The sequence below is a fragment of the Gossypium hirsutum genome, chromosome A11 (genome assembly GCF_007990345.1).
Source record: "Gossypium hirsutum isolate 1008001.06 chromosome A11, Gossypium_hirsutum_v2.1, whole genome shotgun sequence".
Classification (NCBI taxonomy): domain Eukaryota; kingdom Viridiplantae; phylum Streptophyta; class Magnoliopsida; order Malvales; family Malvaceae; genus Gossypium; species Gossypium hirsutum.
This window is the reverse complement of record NC_053434.1, coordinates 106,608,638-106,630,850: the sequence shown is the minus strand read 5'-3', so window position 1 is coordinate 106,630,850 and position 22,213 is coordinate 106,608,638. Positions and strand designations below refer to the sequence as shown.

Sequence of the window (22,213 nt, the reverse complement as noted above, 5' to 3'; positions counted from 1 at the left end):
TTTCCACACCTTTATTTTTAGAAAAAGAAGTTTCTATCTAGTAGATTTTATTGTGGGTCATCAAACATATTAATTTTTAGTTGGTTGATTTTTTTGACATTTTATCAAACAAGCCTTAGTTAAAAATGATCAAAAATCTATTCTTTTTATAAAGACTATAGTTACCTCTTTTAATAATGTCGTTTTCAATGTTCAAACACATATTCACTCTTTATGAGTGCAATGTGTCAAACAACGGCAATTGTTAGTTGGTAAGTAACAAATATTGTTATGATAGTGTTTTTGTTTTTCATATTTCTATATACAATCTAACAAAAAATGCATACATATGATAATATTTGAACTTAAAGCACTATAAAATTTTAATATCTTAATTTTATTATTTCAACTAAAGCCTCGTTTAAATTTTATATTAATTTTTTTATAAATATATTTGCCATGAAATGCTTTCATTAAGTTTCCGTTGTTGCACTGAATATGACTTCTGAAAAATGATTTACTTTTTTAGAAAAACTAATATTTTCTGGTGTTTGGATGAATCTGTGTAAAATATTTTATGTTGTTTGACGGATTTCTGGAAAATATTTCATAAAAGTTGTTTTTAATAGAACAAACATTCATTATTTAATTGACTTTATTTTGTATCTATAAATTAATATTTCACATTGTTTTTGCATACATTCAAAATATTTTATTAAATTCAGGTTCATTACAACGTCATTTTTTAGTTACATGACTACCAAGTAAATATTTTTTATTTAAAAATATGACATCAACAAAATTGATAAAAAAATTAATAATGTTAACAATTGGACTTGATTTTCAAATTTGAAAAGTAGAGAGATTAAATTCTTGAAAATAAAAGTACTTAGACTAAATTCAAAGTGTATGAAGTGTACATGGACTTATATAGCATATTTTAATTTTTATACTACAAACAAATTATTATTAATATATTTATAATTGTAAGAAATATTTATTATTAAATATTTTCAATAATATATGAGGAATATTACTTAAAATTATTATTTTTAAAATTTATTATTAAATAAAATTAAAATAGTAAATAATTTATTAAAACAATAAATTATATTAATAATCTATTATATGATTAAATATAAATAATTAAATATGTATGTTTAATAATATTGAAAATTATAATATTTTAATAATTTTAAAATAGTTTTAAAAATAAAAATAAAATTTATTATTAAGATAATAATATTAAGTTTGATTTAATTTAATTTTTATAAAAAAATAACCATAAAAGAAATTTTTTTCTGAAAAATAACCGACGGCTTATTTTTCATTGACTATAAGTACTTTTTTATTATCAAAACATAAAAATATATAATAAAAAAAAACATTTTACTTTTAACACAGCTTAAAATAAATCAATTTTAGTTAAATATTTTTTTGGGCCAGGAATAATTTCAATTCTAAAATAGAAAAAAGTGAAGTGGCAATTTGCGAAGAGTAAATTTGTGCTGTCCGTACAAACCAAGCTGCTGTGCTGAGCTGGTTTTTTTTTGACTTGAAGACAGAAAATAAGAGTGTGTTAAACCCTAAGCCCTTTCCCAAGCGGCCTCCTGGTCTCATCTCACAAGTAAGAGATTGATCAATTCAATTTCCGCAATTTGATTCAACAGCAGACATACAGAAAATGAAGGTGGTTGCTTTAGTCAGCGGTGGAAAAGATAGCTGTTATGCTATGATGAAATGCATCCAATACGGCCACCAGGTTTTTCTGTTTGTTTCCCTAGAAAATAATACCAACAATATTTTAAACTAAAAACTCATAAAGATTTGGGAATTATAGTGTCTTATACGAGAAGGGTACCCGAAAGCAGTACTAGTAGATGTCCTTTCCTCATTTTTTTCCTTAGAAATTAAAATTTCTGGTTATTAAAAGAAATTGACTTCTTTGTTGCTTTTTTATTTAGATTGTCGCTGTGGCTAATTTATTACCAGCTGATGATTTAGTGGATGAGTTGGATAGCTACATGTACCAAACTGTAAGTCTCTGCTGATTCTCGTCGTTTGATTTCACTTATTTATTTATGTTTTGTAAGAAAGTGGTAGCAAAATCATACTACTTCAATTGTTTGACGTTAAGAGTATACAAAGTATGCTTCTTTGCATGAGTTGGACATGAATATTGATTTTTTTTTCTTTCAGGTAGGGCACCAAATAATTGTAAGCTATGCAGAATGCATGGGAGTTCCATTGTTCCGAAGGCGAATACAAGGATCCACAAGGCAAGCCCTTTAAACGAGTATTGTGGTAAAACCATACATCTTTGTTCAGGGAATTTATGATTTTCACTTTGTATCACAATTATGAAATGGGAAAAAAGCAGCATCTTTGCTTGTCATTTCACAATTACTTTGTTTGTTGTGTACCTTGGGCTTTTCCAGTTTTTTAGTTATGGCATTTCCTTCAAGTTACACAATGTTATTACGAGCTTTGCAGTCTTTTCTGTGTGCATATCATGCGATTAACAGATTGTACTAAGTATGATGCTGGCAAGTCATATATTTCTCTTTCACAGCATAATGATCTGGTTACAACATTGAAAATTTGTTAATCCATTTTGTAAGTAGGCATATTATGAAGAAATTTACTTAATATTTGGTTGAGATGATTTTCAGAAGGGCTGCTGTTTAGTCAACTTTCAGCTAAGCATATGCCCTTTCAACTTGACAAATGAACACTATACACATTTTTTTTTTTTGCTGAAGCTTTTGGCGATTATTGTAGGCACCATAAACTTAGCTACCAAAGGACACCGGGTGATGAAGTTGAAGATATGTTTATTTTGTTGAATGAAGTTAAGAAGCAGATACCTTCTATAACAGCAGTTTCTTCTGGTGCAATTGCGTCAGATTATCAAAGGCTACGGGTGGAAAGTGTCTGTTCAAGGTTAGGGCTTGTTTCTCTGGCATATTTGTGGAAACAAGATCAATCATTGCTTCTTCAAGAAATGGTAATTTGTATTTTGTTAATATGAATACTTAATAAAAATTTAGATGGTTTGTTTTTCTCACATATTACTGTCTGTTCTTTACTGTTCAGATAACGAATGAAATTATGGCTATCACAGTCAAGGTATGTATTATCTTTGATGAATTCTTTCTTATTGTTCTTAAATGTTTGTTTAGAAACCATGTGATGTCTTTCATGCTTGTGCTATATAAATTTACTTTCTAGCTATTTCTTTTATGAGATGTTTTATCATATCTATTGTAGTTGAAGTATTGTCTGTTTCATATTGGATTATTATGCCATAGGTTGCAGCCATGGGGCTGGACCCTGCGAAGCACTTGGGCAAAGAAATAGCATTCTTGGAACCTTATCTTCATAAACTGAAAGAGTATGTTAGTGCTGTTCCTCTGTGTGTGTGTGTGTGTGATGCATGATGTACCTTTTAATATTTCAAGTGTGGCTGGAAACTTAAAATTTTCTTTTTGAACTCCTTTTTGGCAGCTTGTATGGAATAAATGTATGTGGCGAGGGAGGGGAGTATGAAACCCTGACTCTTGACTGCCCACTCTTCCAGGTAAGCTTTTCTGTTGACTAGTCCCCTGGTGAAATATTTACCTTCTACTCATGGCTTCCCCTGGCCTTCAACCCCAACTCTGTCTTTCTTTCATTTTAATAGTTTCTTTTATTTATTCCCAAGGATTTAATTAGTATTCATGTTCTGAATAAAAGAGGGGGGGGGGGTTGCAACTCAGTTGCATTTAACAGATTCTTTGCAAGTATTTTTTTTCATAACTTTTAAGGTCTAAAATTTTCAGAATGCTCGAATTATGCTTGATGACTTCCAAGTTGTACTGCACTCTTCAGATTCCATAGCTCCAGTTGGAGTGCTGCATCCATTGAAATTTCATTTGGAAAGTAAGCAGTCCAACTCATTAAGTGGTAATAACAAAACCAATGATCTCTGTCGGGAGAATATCAGTTCTATATTCGAAGTGCAAGGAGTAAACCTGGAAGAATGCAAAGCTCCAGGCGAGCCTGGTCCTGAAGTTAATGATTTGATTGAAGTTTCAAGTCATAGGCTTCACCTCTCTAAAACGGAAAAAGATACTACATTTTCTATTTGTTGTTGGTTGCAAGATACATCAGGACCTTCCACGGGTACAAAATGACTGCTGTGCAGATTTGTTGTTGTCATCCCCTGCAACATAATGTTCCTTTGTATTTAACCATTGTTTCCAAATCAAACGCTGCAGTTAATAACTGTTTCCTGTTACTTTTTGTTTGATAGGTTTGCAAGGAGACCTGAAGCTGATCCTTAGGCAAATTGAGTTGCAGCTTGAAGGATGTGGTTTAGGTTGGGAGCATGTGCTTTATATCCATCTCTACATTTCTGATATGGATCAGTTCACTCAGGCAAATGAGACATATGTGAGATTTATTACCCAGGATAAATGCCCTTTTGGTGTTCCATCGCGAAGTACTATTGAACTTCCTTTAATTCAAGCGGGTTTAGGGAGAGCGTATATTGAAGTTCTAGTGGCCAATGATCAGAGCAAAAGAGTTTTGCATGTTCAAAGTATTTCATGCTGGGCACCAAGTTGCATTGGACCTTATAGCCAGGTACTCTGAATCATGGCAATTGGCATCAATGAAAGAAGGTTCCTTTTTATTGCATTTTTATACTTTATATTTTTCAAAAGAATATTGAAATAATTAAAAGAAATTGTCTGACAGTAAGATACCTTTTTCACTTCTAACTGTCTGGTTGATTCTTTTTTCCCAGTGGGTGTGTTGGGGTGGGGCTTAATTGAAAGGAGTGAAACACAATAATCGTTTTCTTTATGGCAAAAGATTGAATTGAGAGATGCTCAGGAATCATAAATCATTAAGGTTTCATTCATAAATGTTAAAAGATGACTGGTTTTTTTTCTGAACATGCCTGATATTTCAATGAATGTGCACTCTTTCTATCCACATGCAGTCCAGTCAACTTTTAACTTGATCAATGTTACTTTTAGGCAACTTTGCATAAGGAGATGCTACACATGGCTGGTCAGCTGGGACTCGATCCACCGACAATGACTCTATGTGATGGTGGCTCAACTGCAGAACTTCAATCGGCCCTTCAGAACAGTGAGGCAATAGCAAAATGCTTTAATTGTTCAATTTCTACTTCTGCTATTCTCTTTGTGGTTTACTGCTCGACGAATATTCCATTAGATGAGAGACCAAAAATTCACGACAATCTGGATACATTTGCGAAACAACTTAAGCTGTCTCATTTGGATAAAGGGACCAAGCCTGAAGTGCTTGATCCTATTTTCCTTTATATTCTAGTTCCAGATCTGCCGAAAAGGTAAATGGTCCACACTTAACTTTTGATGAATCATAAGGGTGCTGATGAACTGACTTCTAAAAGGAAATGTTCACCTTGAAATTGTGTTTGTTTTTCTTTTTGGATGTATAATAGAAGTAGTAGTTTGTGTTGTGTCCAACGGAAGGGCATTCCATCATCTTCTGTTTTTGATATTGCAGAGCACTTGTAGAAATAAAGCCGATTCTTTATGTCCCAGAGACTGTGGAAACACCTGAAGAAACTTCCTGTCAACTTTCTAGCATAGTGGCACCTAGTTCTTTTGGTTTTCAACCTGCAGATTGGCCTGATTCATGTATTCAGAAATGTGTCATTCCCGGAAAGATATGTGCGGTGGTTTTGTCAATCACAAGTGTAGTTGCTATGAAGATTTGTTCAGATTCTATGAATGCTGATTGGAGCAACAATAATCATCAGAATTCTCTCACAGAGAGTCAAATGAAAAGAATATCTAGGTTTTGCATCTTTCTTCTAAACAAAACCATTATCGAAAATGATTTTTCTTGGAAAGACACTATGGTAAGTTTCTTAGGCAAGCACCTCATTTTCCTTTAATATTGATTCTAAATAGAGTTATATCCTGTTGAAGGTTAGGAAAATGCTTCACCCAGAAAGTTTATTTTGGTTATTGGTTCCTGGATTTGTCACTTGTGGTTATTATTTATTTTATTAATACTCTCCTTTAATGTGTTATATTCTTGCCTTACTGTTTTCATTACAGTTCCTCACTCATTTTTCTGCCCAATTTTTTTTTTTCTAGAGTTTGAGACTCTACTTCCCACCTAACCTTCATGTGCCTATGGAGACATTATCAAACTTGTTTGCGGATGGATTCAAGGAACTTGATCAGATGAATGGTGGTAGCAAAGTAGGCGGGAAGCCTATCTTCAATCTTGTTCCGGTCCTAGGTGCCGGAATATCTGCTGCATGTACAAATGATATAATCACCTGTGAGCTGTTTGCTGGGAAATCTTGATCCTTTACTTCACTTTGGCAATTCCATCATTTGTTTTCTCCAAGGGATGGTTCAGTCATCAAAGAAACTCCTTTCTGAAAGTTAAAACAGCCACACCAATGTGGTTTGTTCTTGGATGAAGAGGTAATGCTTTTGGTCAATTTATTTGTTAGATTTATTGTCTTTACAATCAAGTATTCTTTACATTTCAAGGAATCTAAAGAACCTTGGTAAAGTCAAATTTAAATGTTAATTGCAAGATTTTGTGATATATTCTGATTGGGAATTTCTTGTTTTTGTCTACTGTTATATATAAGAAGGCCTCAATAATAGAAAAAACCCTGAACTTTACCATTTTATCTAGTTAAGTCCCTATATTTTTATTAGTCCAAAATAAATCTAATAAGCCCTTAACCTTTAACTTGTACCCAAATAAGTCCCAAGCTTTAATTTATATCTAAACAAACCCTTTAACATAAATCAACATGTCATGCGAAATAACAGCTTATTTAGGTACAAATAAATAAAAAAAAACAATAGCTTATTTGAGTACAATAAAAAAAAGAGGGGCTAATTTTAAAAGAAATGAAATGGTTAGATCCTTTTTCAATAAGTAAACTATAAAGTGTAGTGAAATGATTTTCCAAATTGGGGCAAACAATTTGCATGTGAGATGTCTTCATTTCATCAAAATTAGGTTGTCACCACAACATCCTACTAATTTGATTGCAAAGCATCAAATCATCATTATTAGAACCTTGACTAAGCCCCATGTCCAACCATTTGAGAAAACTCTGTGCCAAGTCACATCTTCTAATTTGTCTTAATGAGGCTGCTTAGCTTTGTTGTTTTTTGGTAGTTATGAGTAGCTTTCTAGCAATTTGCTTACTTTTTGGCCTTTAGTTCTTGGCAAAAAAAGTTTCTAATCAGTCAAGTCTAGAGTTCTGCTTATAGCTTTATTATAAGAATACGTAATTATGGATGTAACACTGCACGAACATGATATGATATATCCATGATATGATTAATAAGAAAATAGTGTGATAAACACAATTAACCCGACTTGTTTAATTGGATTATTATATTCGTTTTTAGGAATATCATGTTCATGTTACATGATATATCTGTGTAATTACCTTGTTCTTTTTTATCTAATGCAGCAAACTCTAAATGTAATATAATGCTACCAAATTGAAATATGCCATTAAACATCTTTCCTCCTTCCCCCCCCCCTCCCCCTTTTCTATATTTAAGTTGGTTTATATAGAATTTAGGCTCATAAACTGTACATTTTATGTTAATATTTTGATGGATATAGATATTTGTTATGGGAGGAAATAACAATTTTTTGGAACTTCACCTACCCTTCTGCTTGTCCTTTTTCCTCTGTCTTATAAAAGGTACGTGTGTGTATACATGGTTAAAATGTGCCAGAAGTCTCTGTTACAACAATAAATTTAACAAAAAGAATTTAACAGTTAAACTTGAATTTTGAAATTTAAAAATTAGAAGGATTAAATTCCATGAAATAAAAATAAAAAGATTGAATTTCTAATTTTTGAAAAATACAGGGACTTCTGACACATTTTATCCTGTATACATACAAATTTTATCCCAATAATTCAAAGAAATTTAGGAGTTGTCACTAACTGTACAAATTATAGCCTCTTTGTACTTGAAGTACAAACTCAGTTGCCAATCATATCACCCATAATCTATGGTGATAATTGTGGCCGATTAGCAATTATGAGTATCAAATATGGATATTCTTTTTTTTCCTATATATATATATATAGAAGATCATCTATGTATATCCACTATCCACCTTTGAATTTATGGACATAGATGTCAAAGTCATATTTTAAGTGTATTATTATGAATTTCATTCCTTTATATGAAAATTGAGAAGATAATCTTTGTACTTTAATTTATTTGAATTTGATCCTCATACTTTAAACTAAGAAATTATTCCAATTTTAGATACCATTGTTAAATTATGTCACTAAATTGAAAATCACTACACAACATTATCAAAAGTCAACAATTCAAATTTCCAAATCTACCAGTAATAGAATTAATTTCTTGATTTTGTTAATGTTTAAAACTAAATTTTGATATATTAAAGTAGAGAAATTAATTTTTTCAAAATTTGGAATTTATAATTGAATCTATTTTAAAAGGAAAAGAATCTAAAGAACATAGATCCAAAATGTATCTCTCAATGGACCATTGTTTGTTCAGCTATAAATAAGTGAAAAGACCTTTGAAGGAGAGGCAGAGAATTGGGTCAGATTTTGAACCCAGACCCTCCTCTCAAACCCTGTCCTTAAGAGAAAAATAAGGTGATAAGTGCCAAGGTTTTCAATTATGTCCATGCCCATAAGTTATGGTGTTTTCACTCTTTAATAGGGAAACACAAAGCAAAGCAACAAATTAACAAAATTACAAAAGGTTTTGATGATGGGAAATCACAGCTCACATGGGGAAAAAAGGGGGACCAATGACAGTTTTAAAGGGCAAAATGATGAGTGTGTTAAGCAAAGAAAGCACATTTGAAGCTCAGTAGCACTGAAATCATATGGACCTCAACCTCTATGGTCCACACCCCTCCTTAAAATAGCCCTAACAAAGTACTAAAGTTTTTAGTAAAGAGTGGTTTAGCTTTTTGCATGAAATATGTTAGAAATTTGGAATCCCATCAGATCTAACATTAATAAACCTAAACAAAGAAAAAAGAGTCCAATTGTTTGCTTCATGTGTTCATGAAATAAGAGATGATGATTACCTCTTTCTTGAATTTAACTCTCAAATTAGCATTGAGGTTGATGGAAGAATCTGATCAATGCAATACTGTTACTTTAAAATTTTAATTAAAACTTTTTGAAGTTTAGTGATTAATTTAAATTTTAAATAATAATTTGAGGTATAAAAAATTAACTATATTTTTATACAAAAAGAGTTACAATTTGTAATAAAAAAAAACATAAAGTTCAAATCTCGAATTTATTAAATATCACATGCCAAAAGAATAATATTTAGGGTGCATTTGTTTCTGAAATAGCTTTAAGAAAGTGATTAAAAAGAAAGACATGATTCTTAAGGCTGGAGAAAAAAAGAAAGGCTTGAGATGTTTTATAGAAGATAAAGAGTGTAAAAAAGAGAATTATGTAAAACATCTTACGGAAAATGAACTCGTGGAATAGATTTAAGTACAAATCTTTATTAATTTTAGATTATATATTTAGATATTTGATTTATTTTTAATTATAGTGGTAGTAACTGTAATTTAATTGGCGTTAGGATTGTTGTTAGTACAAAAAGATATGAGTTTGAGTACGTTGAAGTACATTATCTTTTTATTTAAAGATTATAGAGAGACTATGGGTAGTTCTAGTTATTATATAAAAAAATAAAGACTAAAAATCGTGATATTACCCTCATATGAAAATGAGTAAGAAAAAGTTATATTGATACTAATTTAATCCTAAATTCTTTATATTATTTTTATATTTTGGGAAAAAAGGAGGCATTATATACAATTCAACATAATAATAATAATATTATTATTATTATCTCCTAGGATTGGGCCAAGACAAGAGACATCTTTATCATAATTGAAAAACGAAACAAAAATCGACATTTTCTTAGAAATAGAAATTAATAATTTCAACACGTTTAGTTTAGTCCACGTTTTCACATTCAATTTTTAAAAATAATCAAATTGTTGAATTATTCACGTTACTTAAAAATATATTTTAAAAATTGCGTTAAAAGAGAAAAAAAAATCAAATAAAAGGTTTTTTAAAGCTATAATTTGGAGTTTTAAAAGGAAAAAGAAGAAGAAGAAGAAGATTATTGTTGGAATCAAGAAATGCTTTGTTTGACTTTGCCATCAGGAAATAAAATGCAATAGAAATGGCAAGCCAAGGTTAGTATTGTCAAAACTAGGGGCAGCTACGTCTTTTAAGATGCGAAAATTTGCTGTGACGACGAGACCAAACACGCAGAAAATCACCCAAATTGCAATTACATTAGTGCATTTTTAAATTTATATTTTATTTAATATATAATTATTCTAATTAAACTTAGAAAATAGATGTCCTATTAATCGTTCTTGGTGTATATATATATTATTTATTTATTTATTTATGTTTTTAATAAATATAAATGTAATAAAAATGTGGAACTTTTAGAGAGTTTCTTTTTATTCTTCTAATTTTTTATTTTCTAAAATATAAATTTTTTAAACATTATTCTCGTTATAAATTTTTATCATATATGGTTTTTTGATATAATGTCTAAAACTACCCATAACCCCACCCTAATTCTTATATAGAAGAATAATGCATTTCAGCGCATTCAAACCAATATACTTTTGCATTAACAATAATATTGATGCCTCTAAAATAATGATAATTTAATATTATTTATATATATTTTTAAATTATATATTTGATACTTATGTTGAGTCAAATTTGTCAATTAAGTTCCCTTGCTATAATCATTTTCATTAGTCAAATAGGAAAGAAGTGTTCAATTTTAATTAACAATCGTAGTTTAAAACCTATACTTTCTAATTTTTTCATGCGGTGAATATACAATAATATTGAAAGGTATAATTCTATTAACTGACTTTTTAATCGAAAATAAAGTTGTGATGGGAATAATTCATTATCATTGCTAAAAGTAGTTGTTAGATTGTTAAACACATTCTTTGAAGAAGCGGGTAATTTATATAGTTACAGAATTAATTCGATAAATCTTTTGAAATTTCAACTTAAATTTATATCATTTAACATCTTAGAGCTTCCATCCGTAGCTTATCAGAGGAGTGTCAATGTCAGATCTGGCAATATTGTTGTTTTCATGTAGCTATCATTATTAACCATTTTTCAAATGAATAGAAGATACAGTTAGCGTTAATAGTTTTGGCATTCACATACAAGGTGCTTTGTAAGCTGTTCCTGTGGGATATGAATGAAATAAATGGTTGCATTCTACTTTTACAAGTGCTATCCCGTCCGCTCTATATGCTTTCTATCATGAAAAGGTAAAAATATAAGCATATGTCATAGAATGATTAGATTATAAATGTTTTATACAGTAGTAATTACATTTAATATTTTAACAAATGGACCGATACTTTGGATTATACAAATTATATAAAGGTAATAATTTAGTTGTGATCACAAATTAGTCGATTTTTATATGATCATGTAAACTGCTAGTCTATTCGTATTTGATTAATATTAGTAATTAGATTACACATATGCGTGTGGAAATCATGTATCTAAAATACAAATTTGTATTTTATAATAACATCCATCAAATAATGAAACTAATAATAACATACAGAATTAAAATAAACCAAATCAATTTAAATTATGAGTAAAAAAATATTTAAGTAAATAAATAAATTCGAGTAAAAATATTTAATGCATTCCAATTACCTTCTAGCTAGTATTGCTATTTTTCAATAGCACCATCGAATGTTACCATGTTAGAGAACTTTATTTAACATACCATTAAAATGTTATTATGTTATCAATATTACAAATATAAATAAGAGGGAAAAGACATTTATTCATTCCGATTAGAAGAAAATCTTATAAACACCATTAAAATTTATCTACTAAATAAATTAAATTTAAATAAAAAGACTATTATTTTTATTTATCTATGCATTTTAAATTTATATTTGTAAAATTAATTAGCTACAATTATTTAGAAGATTTCAATGAAGAGGATTATTAAAATATAAAAGATAAAAAGAAAAAAGGATTACATTTACTTTGGTTATGTCTCATCTATATATTATGTATTTATTTTGGTTTAGGTATGAAGATATTATAATAATTATCAGTTTGGTCATGTTTTTTAATGATTAATTTTGGATATAGCTATTCAAATACATAATTTTAATTATGATTATATTTGTAACTTAAAATAAACTTATATATATTAATTCAAAACATATATTATGTTTTACATATGATTATATTAGTATATAATATCATTTATAATTTAATTTAATAATAAAAATATTTTTATAACCAATTAGATTTTTAAAATTGAAAATGATTGAATATAAATATTTTGTAGATTATTGAATATAAATATTGAAGAATAAAGTTATTTTTTATTTAAAATTTATTTAACAAAAAAATCATAATTAGTTAGTTTGGTATTTTTCAAATCATGGAATAAGTGATTTTTTTATCAAAACTTAAGGGATTTGAACCATTTTTATATTTAAAATTATTCAATTTAATATTAATTACAAGTTAATTTAATGATTATTAATGTGGCATTAATTATATGTAATCATTAACATTTTCATTTGTTAAATTTTATTATTGAGGGAAATTAATTGAATGAAGTTATTGAAGTGATTAATTAATGCTAATCATTAAAGGAATTTAATGATAAATTAACAAATCTTCTTCAAAAAGTAATGTTTATAATAATTTAAAATAGAAATTTAAATGACTTCATTTATTGGTTAAAGTTATTGTTGAAATAACTATTGTATTTTAGGGTTATTGGTAGATACATAAAAAAAAAGTTAATTATTTTAACATAATATTTAAAATTATCTAAATTCCTTCACCAATTTATAAATAAAAAGATATTGTGTTTTAACGCACTCAAATTTATTTCCTCTTATATTGACAATAATGTCCATACTAATTAAATTAAGACTCAATTAACACTCATGAGAGAAGTTATAAATATTGTGATATTTAATGTAATTATATTTAAAAAATAAAAAATTATATCTACCGAATAGAATAATTACCTTAATATTTTCATATTTAAATTAATTAATTACATTCTAAATGGGGCATTCTTTAATGAATCAGTGATTTAGGCCGGGCAGAATAACTGCCGTGAATGGCAGAAAAAGTAATTTCATATGAAAACGAGGGACATTTAACGTTCCAAAACGGCAAGAGAAAAGGGAGAGCGAAAAAGTTAAGAGACGGGACCTGAAAGTATGCAGAGGGGAAAGAAAATGGTTTGATAGATAGAAAATCAAAATAGATACAGAAAAAAGCGAAAGTTGCTCCAGAGAGATCTCAGCTAAGCATTGAATTTTTAAAGAGGACTGAGCCGAGTTGTGCTTTAGAGGTGAGTCTATGTTTAGAAGATTCAGATCGTGACCCGCCGGATCCAGTATCCTCTAATTGACAGTAGCCGTCCGTTCTAGCTCCTTCTTTCTCTGAAGTTTCAACTTCCACGAAGCCAATTTGAAAGGGAAAGGAAAACCTTCTCGATCCGCTTGCGTTTCGGATTTTTATTTGGATGCTGCACCTGCTTCCTCAGGTTTGTCCTTCTATCTTTTTCTTTTCCTTTTTTAATTCTGTTTCTTTTTTGTTTGGCTGCCTAGAAAATGAACGAAAGTAAATGTAGAAGGAATGAACATAAATGAATATTCTTGGTGGTTATTGTAAAAAAAATGTGAAATTTAATTTAGTGTAAACTAGTGAAAACATTTATGTTTGATTTTCTTTTTCCCTTCTTTTCTGTAAATTTCATATTCTGGTGTAAAAATGGAAAAATCAAAATTCTTGTGCTAATATGGAAATTTTACTTATTGAAGCTCATTCTCGTTTACTTTCCTTTATGGGGATCGCATTTACAGATTTGAACTCCGTGGAAGCTTTAACTTCTCTGTAAATTGAACTGAGGGTAAAAAGCGTACGTCATTTGAGCAGATGTAAAGAAGTTGCCACATTGCCAATTATTATCATTTTTAAACTAAAGCTAGTATTGAAGTTGCATAGCAAAGCCTAAAAGCCCTAATGAGTAGTTGTGGAACCTTATCAAAATTTGAATCGTTTATCTTAAAATGTAGCGTTTTGGAGAATTTGAGATTATGGTGGGAGTGTGCTTTTGTTAATTTTTATGTTTTCAATGATAGGGTATTGGACATGGATGAAATGATAGTGGAGTAGCATAATTCTAAGCAGAGAATCAAGTAAATGGAGGATCTTTCCAAGTATGCCCATAGTCCAGCTCATTTAGCTGTTGCTCGCCGTGAGTATGCTGGGCTTAGGCGCATTATCTCAACACTCCCTCGGCTTGCCAAGGCTGGCGAGGTTAATACTGAAGTTGAATCTCTTGAGGCTGAGGAACGGGCTGATGCTGTCTCGTCTGTCATAGATCGTCGTGATGTCCCAGGTAGGGAGACTCCGCTGCATTTAGCAGTGCGATTGAGAGATCCGATCTCAGCGGAGATTTTGATGGTGGCTGGAGCAGATTGGAGTCTTCAGAATGAGCAGGGTTGGAGTGCTTTGCAAGAAGCGGTTTGCACAAGGGAAGAGGCAATCGCCATTACTATTGCTCGACACTACCAGCCGCTTGCCTGGGCAAAATGGTGTCGCAGACTTCCCAGGATTGTTGCCTCAGCAGCTCGTATCCGTGATTTTTACATGGAGATGTCTTTTCATTTTGAAAGTTCAGTCATTCCATTTATTGGACGCATTGCACCATCAGACACTTACCGCATTTGGAAGCGGGGTTCAAATCTCCGCGCTGATATGACACTTGCTGGATTTGATGGGTTCCGCATTCAAAGATCAGACCAAACATTTCTCTTTCTAGGGGAAGGCTACACTTCTGAGGATGGGAATCTTTCTCTTCCTGCAGGCTCTTTGATTGTTCTTTCTCATAAGGAAAAAGAAGTTACAAATGCCTTAGAGGGGGCTGGTGCACAACCAACTGAATCAGAAATCGCTCATGAAGTGCAAATGATGTCTCAAACTAATATGTATAGGCCCGGTATTGATGTCACTCAGGCTGAGCTTGTTCCTCATTTGAATTGGAGGCGACAAGAGAGAAGTGAGATGGTTGGAAACTGGAAGGCTAAAATTTATGATATGCTTCATGTGACAGTCAGCGTGAAGTCAAGGAGAGTTCCTGGTGCAATGACTGATGAAGAGCTTTTTTCTGTGGATGATGAAGAAAGGATGGCAAATAGCGGTGAACAGGATGAGTATGATGATGTATTGACAGCTGAGGAAAGGATGCAGTTGAATTCGGCGCTTCGTATGGGAAATTCAGATGGTGTTTGTGATGATGATGAGCATGGAGTTGTCGACTGTCAAGAAAATGGTTCAGCAGGTGGCTATGAAAATTGTGAATCAAATGGTGTTGCTAAGGAGAAGAAGAGCTGGTTTGGCTGGAATAAGAAAGGCTCAAAGAACAGTGATGATCCTGATGATTCAAAGATTGGAAAGTTCTCAAAATCGGCTCCTGAAGGTAGCAATCAGAGACAAGTTGATAATCATAGATCGTCATCTGAATTTGCGAAGGAAGATGCTGTCGATGGCAAGAAGCGTAAAGATAAAAGCAGCAAGAAGAAGAAGAAGAAAGGGGGCAATAGTGATGATAAACATGAAAGTGAGTATAAGAAGGGTTTGAGACCTGTTTTGTGGTTAACACCAGATTTCCCTTTAAAGACAGAGGAACTCCTGCCTTTACTTGACATATTAGCCAACAAAGTCAAGGCTATAAGGAGATTAAGGGAGCTTTTAACAACTAAACTGCCATCGGGCACATTTCCAGTCAAGGTAATGTAAGACATATGAAGCCAATAACTCGAACAATTATCTTATTTTATGGTAAAAATCTTGTTTAGGCTTCAAAGTTGACTTGGAGTGATGGTCATGTCTGAAAATAAAGAGCTATCAATATCTTTAGGCAGGAAAATATGTCCTGGGTTAGAGCGAATACTGAAATTCGTATGAAGAACACTTTGCTGGTCTTACTTGCTTATCTCCTGTTATCTAATCACCTCATTTTGTTCACATTAATTTTAACAAACACAGGAAATGGGTCTATTAATGGTATCCTTGGTCCTATGGTGTTGAAAATCCAAACACATTGTTTTGTAATGATTGGAAATTAACTTGAATGAGAGCTGAAGTAGGGGCTTGTTTTGTGTCAACTAGTGAATTGAGGTCTGGAAGTGAAATAGATTGTTAGCTTATTGTTATTTGAGAATTACTTTTGTTAAGGTAAAGGAAAACTTAAGGGCATGCATATCATAAGCCATTCTTATGTTACTAATGGTTTAATATATATTTTCTGGTTGAAAATCTTAAGTGGGTTGGCCATTACTTGATGCTTTTGGACCTAGGCTCAAGTCACTAGGCGAAAGCTTAGGTCTAATATAGGTATTAAGAGATTGTCTTGTCATTTAATATTTCAAAATGACGGAGAAGCCACTTTTAATGTCGATATTTAGGTTTGCCATATTGCTGGAATCCCGCATAACTCTTCATTAAAATACGCATTATATGATTCCGACATTACAAAGCACGGTTTTAATTGTTATTTACATTTCTCCATCTGTATTTCTGGTTCAGGAGGCCCCCTTGTCGTGAATGAACCAGATGCAATGTGCATTATAGTGTGGTGGCAAAATACTTCCCTATTTCTTCTTGCCAGTTCTATTGTCCTTCCTTCTAACACTTTAATCGTTAATGTTAACTTTGAGAATGGCCCTTATGCTAAAAGATCTTCATTTTAAATGTTTGTCTGTGGAAACTGTTGTGCAAGCATGATAGAAAGTGGTGATGACTTATGAGTCAGAGTAGTGTCTAATATCATAAAACATTCCAATCTTGCACATTGATGTCTAATATTCCTTATTCTAGGTTGCCATCCCTATTGTCCCAACTATTCGAGTCCTTGTCACTTTCACTAAATTTGAGGAGCTTCAGCCAATGGAGGAGTTTGCAACTCCTCCTTCCAGCCCGGTTCATTTCCAGGATGCCAAGTCAAAAGAATCAGAGGGTTCAACATCATGGATTTCGTGGATGAGAGGGAGTCGTGGTGGCCAGTCAAGTGATAGTGATAGCCACCGGTATAGGGACGAGGTTGATCCTTTCCACATACCAACCGGCTATACCTGGGTTGATGCAAATGAGAAAAAACGTCGCATGAAAGCTAAGAAAGCCAAAAGCAAGAAGCACAAAAGGCAGGCAGCAGCAGCTAAAGGCGGGGATGGAGGTCAGCAGCAGGTGACTGAAGAGGTGGAAGAATAATTACAGGATCCCGGGTGTTTTACCCTTTCAGTGGCATCTACAACAGATTTAGGAGGTAAGGCTACTGCCTATACACATTTGATATTTTACTAATTGCAATTGGCGAAATGCGGCAGTTGATTTGCTGAATGATTGGTAGGGGGAATGAATCAGTTTGATTAAAGAAAGAAGAGCCTTGTCTTCTTCTGTTGTATTGTTATGTGATGTGAAATTGGTTTCTTTATTAGTTTGTTTCAGTTCTAATTTTTATTGGACATTAAATCTTTGTATCTAAGTCCATGGTCGTCAAATGTTCCTTTTTTGTGATTGATATTCTTTTTCCTCTCATTGTTACTTCTTCATAATGATCTTTTTTCACCTTCGTCTTGTCTAAAGGCAAACTGGTTAAGGGTTGAGATAGATTTCAAGCTTGAAACATTGAGTGATACTTGGTACTCGAATTCGGGTGCGAGTATCACAAACATCTAAAGTCTAAACCCAGATGAGTGTCAAATTCTGTACACACTTAATTTTGTCAAGTTATTTATTGGTTTAAGTCCATTCCATTTTGAGTGCAATTAAATATCCAATTGGTTCATATTTCTTGAATTATGAGGTTTTAGTAGCGGTATTATACTTGGATAAAATTTGAGATTTAGTCTTTATGCTTAAGTCTTCTCCCTTTTTTTTGATTAGATCGTCCGCACTAAAATGTGCACATTGCACAGGTTAAACCTCAATACCTAGTTTCCTGAATAGAATGAATTAGAGATGAAATACAATTTTTATAGTGTGATCGGGTAGGGTCAATGACCAACATGCGACCTCACTCATTCGTCTCTCTTTTTCTTTTTCCCCATTATGTTGTTTTATTTTATAGTTTAAAATTTATAAGTTTTTAAAAAGATTATATTTAGTTTTTAATAATTACTTTTTCTCAATTTTTTTACATAGATTTAAAATTTAATTCAGTATTTAAAATTTTTAGTTATAAATATAATTGAGTAGATGGGCATGACACGTATGAATTATGCTCTTTTTTTTTTAAATTCTGATTTGATTATTTGTAGTTAAAATTTTATTTTAGATATTTTATTATGTGGTTTTAATTATTTTTATTTTTAGGTTTTAGTTATTGTATAAGCTGAGCATTCATTAATTATTTATTCTCAAATTGATTTTATTTATTAATTTATATTATCTATACAATTACTCAACTAAAGTTTTTAGAGTATAAAATTAAAAATAACAAATGGATGATTTTTTTATATGACTAATGGATTTAACTGTTATTGGACAAAACTGAAATTTCAAAAAAAAAAACGGATTTAGAGTATAGTGATTGAATCTCACAACTCGTGCATATGAACTAATAGAAGAATTTGATCTATTATAAAACTAATCAAGTATTGCCCACGCGTTTGGGATATTCATACTTCCGCACATGTAAACATACTTAATAATCTAGTTATGATAAGATAGGCTAGAAACTAGTACTTTTAGGATTCCTTAGTTAAGTTTAAAATACAATTTAAATAAAATAGGTTCGGATAAGTTGCTAATCGCACTTAACAAACAAGATCAGTGGTTAATCCCTTATATAAGATTTCATGTCTAGTATGTCAGATTCAATTTAGCACAATACTAAAAATATGAGTACCTATTTTAATGTAAATATGATTATAGATACTTTAGTTACTAACATTTTATGTTCTTAGCAATAAATTGTGTATTCAAGGTTAGTAATAAAATTTGATTTTTCATTTAGGAAAACAAGTAGAATAGCCAGCTTAATCACCAATACAAAGGCTTAAAGGATAAAGATGATATCTCGAGATAAGGCAAGTCGATCATTCATTCTTTTTTTTACTCAAATTTGACCATCATCATTTAGGAAAGAATAAAACATAGGCTAAAGATAATTTGTTGACAGGGCAATGCATCATGAAGATCAAAATAAAAAATGCCAATTTTATACTACACTTAGGTTGCCCTAAAGAGATGTCTAGACTGTTGTCTAAAGGTTTGCCCAGACATGCTATTCGAACAAGGGATAGAACATGGTGACAAAACATGCAGTTCAATGAGTTGTTTGAACATGAGGTGAAACTTTATATACATGATAGCTAAGGTCTCAACTAGACCTGTTCATGGGCTAGGCCAAGCCTTAACAAAAATTTAGTCCTGTTTGATAAGCTCAAGCTCAAAAAATGAGTCTAAAATTGCCTAAGCCCAATCCGAATAAAAATGCTAAAACTTAAGCTTGACCCGCCCATATTAAAATCTTGTATAATTTTTTTAAAAATATAATATATTAAAAACATTAAAATAAATGTTTCCCAACAAATTATAAATAAATTTTATACTTAAATAACACTAAGATAAGTGCAACTTAACAAGCAAATGCCTCTAAAATAGTAGCAAAATTAACAATAAAATAAAAGTTATACAATATCTAAACAATAACAACAAAATAATAGCAACATAATAGTGAAATGGTAGCAAAACAGTGAGAAAACAAGAAGAAAACAACAAAGTTTTTCTTTTTGCAAATTCGGGCTAGGTCGGGTCCAGGCAAAAAAAAATACTTTACTCGAGGCCCGAACTATTTTTTAAACGGGCCTTATTTTTATTTCCAAACCCATTTTTCAAACCTATATTTTTGCCTTAACCCTCTCATAGGCAAGTCTAGTCCCAACAAACATAGTTGTTCTTGAATGACAAATGTTCCAAACAATAGCTATTCTTAAACAAAAATTATTGTAAACAAGAGCTATTCTTGAATGAAAGTTGTTCTCAATGGCAACTGTTCTAAACAAAAGTTGTTTTGAAGAGAGTTATTTTGAATGTAGTTTTCTCAACAAAAGAACAATCACTATTCTAAAATTGTCCAAATACTACATTCTTGCATTCTACCACACAATTTTGCTGAAGTGTCTTAGGTGTCGAGAACTCATGTCTGATCCCCTCTTTGTCACAGAATTGGACAAATTCTTCATTCTCAAATTCATTTCCATGGTCACTGCGTATCTTTCTTACCATCCCAATGATATTTCCTTATTCATTAATCAACCCCCTGCATAGTCTCTTAGATTCATCAAATGCATTTGATTTTTCGCTAAGAAACCTTAACCAAGTATACTTGGAGTAGTCATCAACATACACAAGTGTTGGAAAAAATCTGGTTCAAAAACAATCTTCTTACACAGTGAAAAATTAAAATTTTAAAAATTGACTCGGTTTGTAATATTTATAGCAATAAACCCTTTACTAAAATTGCATCTGTGTTTTTGGCTAGATTGATCCTTATCGTTCCCAGCTTTCAACTGAACAACCTTTTCTGCTATTCTCATGCCACGAACTACTTTGAGTGTGGGCTCGAACAAATTCAAATCAAACACACAACTAGAAATTATTTACTTTACTTTTAGTAGAAAACAAATCCCTTTTCAATAGAAACCGGTAGAATTGTTATTTCGAAAAATAGAATTTATACTTAGAAAATAAATTCTCACTATTTTTGGGTAAAGTAACAATATTTCAAAGTTGTATGGTGTCATTTATTTATAGAGAGAGAAAGTGAAACGCTTGTTGAATTAATAGAAGTCTATTTCAATAGAAAAATAAAATCCTAATCTAACTAGGATTGGGGGTTGACAACCCTAGTTAAATATACTAGGGTTAGCCGTCCCAATATTTAGCATGAGAGGCTTGAGTCTTTCTCGTATCGGGTTCAATTATAAGTACTTCTTGGACATTTAACCAAGCACTTTATAAGTCAATCCAACCTAATATATGTTTTTCTATTTTCCAAAATAAACATCATAAATTAATTTAAATTAATTAATTAATTTTTCAATTAAATAATTTTTTTAACTTGATTATAATCCCGTTAAAATTATTGCAACTTTACCAAAAAAGAATCTATGAGAAAATATATTTAATTTTTCTACATTTAACGGTTTCACTATGACCAATTAATTTTATTTTATTTTTGAACTTAAATTAATTAATTAATACTTCAAAAATCCATAAATTAAATTTTCAAGTCATTTCCATTTAGAGAGAAAACCACATTCATTTTCGAATGTTTCCTATTTCTCCAACTTTACCATTTCTTTTTATTTGATTCAACATGCAATTCAATTCTGGTTTCAACGGGCTAGCAAAGGGTCCGATTGAACATATGTGATTAAGGCTTAAATGATTTATAATTAAGTTCCAGCTTTTCGCCTATTAATTTTAAACTCATTTAGTCACGAAATTATTCCACTATAGTATCGTGATTGAGCTCTCCCTAATGTCATACCATTATAAAAGCAACTCGATCAGTGCTTGTCCAATGACCTTGTCGTAAGTGTGTTACCTTAATAGGATATCCTTAATCTTTTTGGGATAAATCCACTCTTCCAATGTGATTCTGTTTTATCTCATAGTAATCATTACATCTTCCTTTATGAAAAGTTAATTACTATCAAATAGTAATTAAGTCTTTCATCATAAAGACGAATGATCTGTGGTAAATTCTGTTTATATTTTTACATTTATCTACAAAGCTTAAGCCTCCCCTATCCTGATCTCTCTTCCTAGCTGCTAGAATCTCACCGAGTTTGTTACTGCTGGTAGTAAACGTGAAATTTACAAGCTTACCTTAAACATAGAGTTGACTGGTACTCACCAGATTGACTTTGAGATCATATACAAGCAACACATTCTTCAATTGGGGTATACCTGAAACATTCAAAATCCATTTACCAAGTATTTGACCTTTATTCCCATCACCAAATGTCACTCTTCCAATAGGACAATCTTATTAGTGAGGTAGAACTGGTTACCTGCCATATGTTGTGAACAAACATTGTCAAA

General features: G+C 31.1%; 2 protein-coding genes across 4 annotated transcripts; both read left to right on the top strand.

Annotated features, from left to right (window-relative positions):
• The first annotated feature begins 1,440 nt into the window (after window positions 1-1,440).
• Window positions 1,441-6,585, top strand: LOC107892726 (diphthine--ammonia ligase). 2 transcript variants are annotated; one of them, XM_016817783.2, is made up of 12 exons: window positions 1,441-1,741; window positions 1,944-2,015; window positions 2,179-2,258; window positions 2,761-2,986; window positions 3,076-3,108; window positions 3,291-3,373; window positions 3,487-3,559; window positions 3,801-4,143; window positions 4,274-4,605; window positions 5,004-5,341; window positions 5,521-5,878; window positions 6,120-6,585. In XM_016817783.2, the coding sequence occupies exons 1-12, from the start codon at window positions 1,664-1,666 to the stop codon at window positions 6,333-6,335; spliced, it is 2,232 nt and encodes a 743-aa protein (XP_016673272.1). In that variant the 5' UTR covers window positions 1,441-1,663; the 3' UTR covers window positions 6,336-6,585. The 2 variants fall into 2 exon arrangements, with proteins under 2 accessions (XP_016673272.1, XP_016673276.1); XM_016817787.2 differs by having other exon boundaries at window positions 1,523-1,741; window positions 2,179-2,283.
• A 6,593-nt stretch (window positions 6,586-13,178) lies between these two features.
• Window positions 13,179-17,695, top strand: LOC107892718 (ankyrin repeat domain-containing protein 13C-B). 2 transcript variants are annotated; one of them, XM_041081637.1, is made up of 3 exons: window positions 13,179-13,640; window positions 14,239-15,889; window positions 16,979-17,695. In XM_041081637.1, exons 2-3 carry the CDS (start codon window positions 14,300-14,302, stop codon window positions 17,366-17,368), a joined length of 1,980 nt encoding a protein of 659 aa, XP_040937571.1. In that variant the 5' UTR covers window positions 13,179-13,640; window positions 14,239-14,299; the 3' UTR covers window positions 17,369-17,695. The 2 variants fall into 2 exon arrangements, with proteins under 2 accessions (XP_040937571.1, XP_040937570.1); XM_041081636.1 differs by having other exon boundaries at window positions 13,280-13,640; window positions 13,960-15,889.
• Window positions 17,696-22,213: the final 4,518 nt, after the last annotated feature.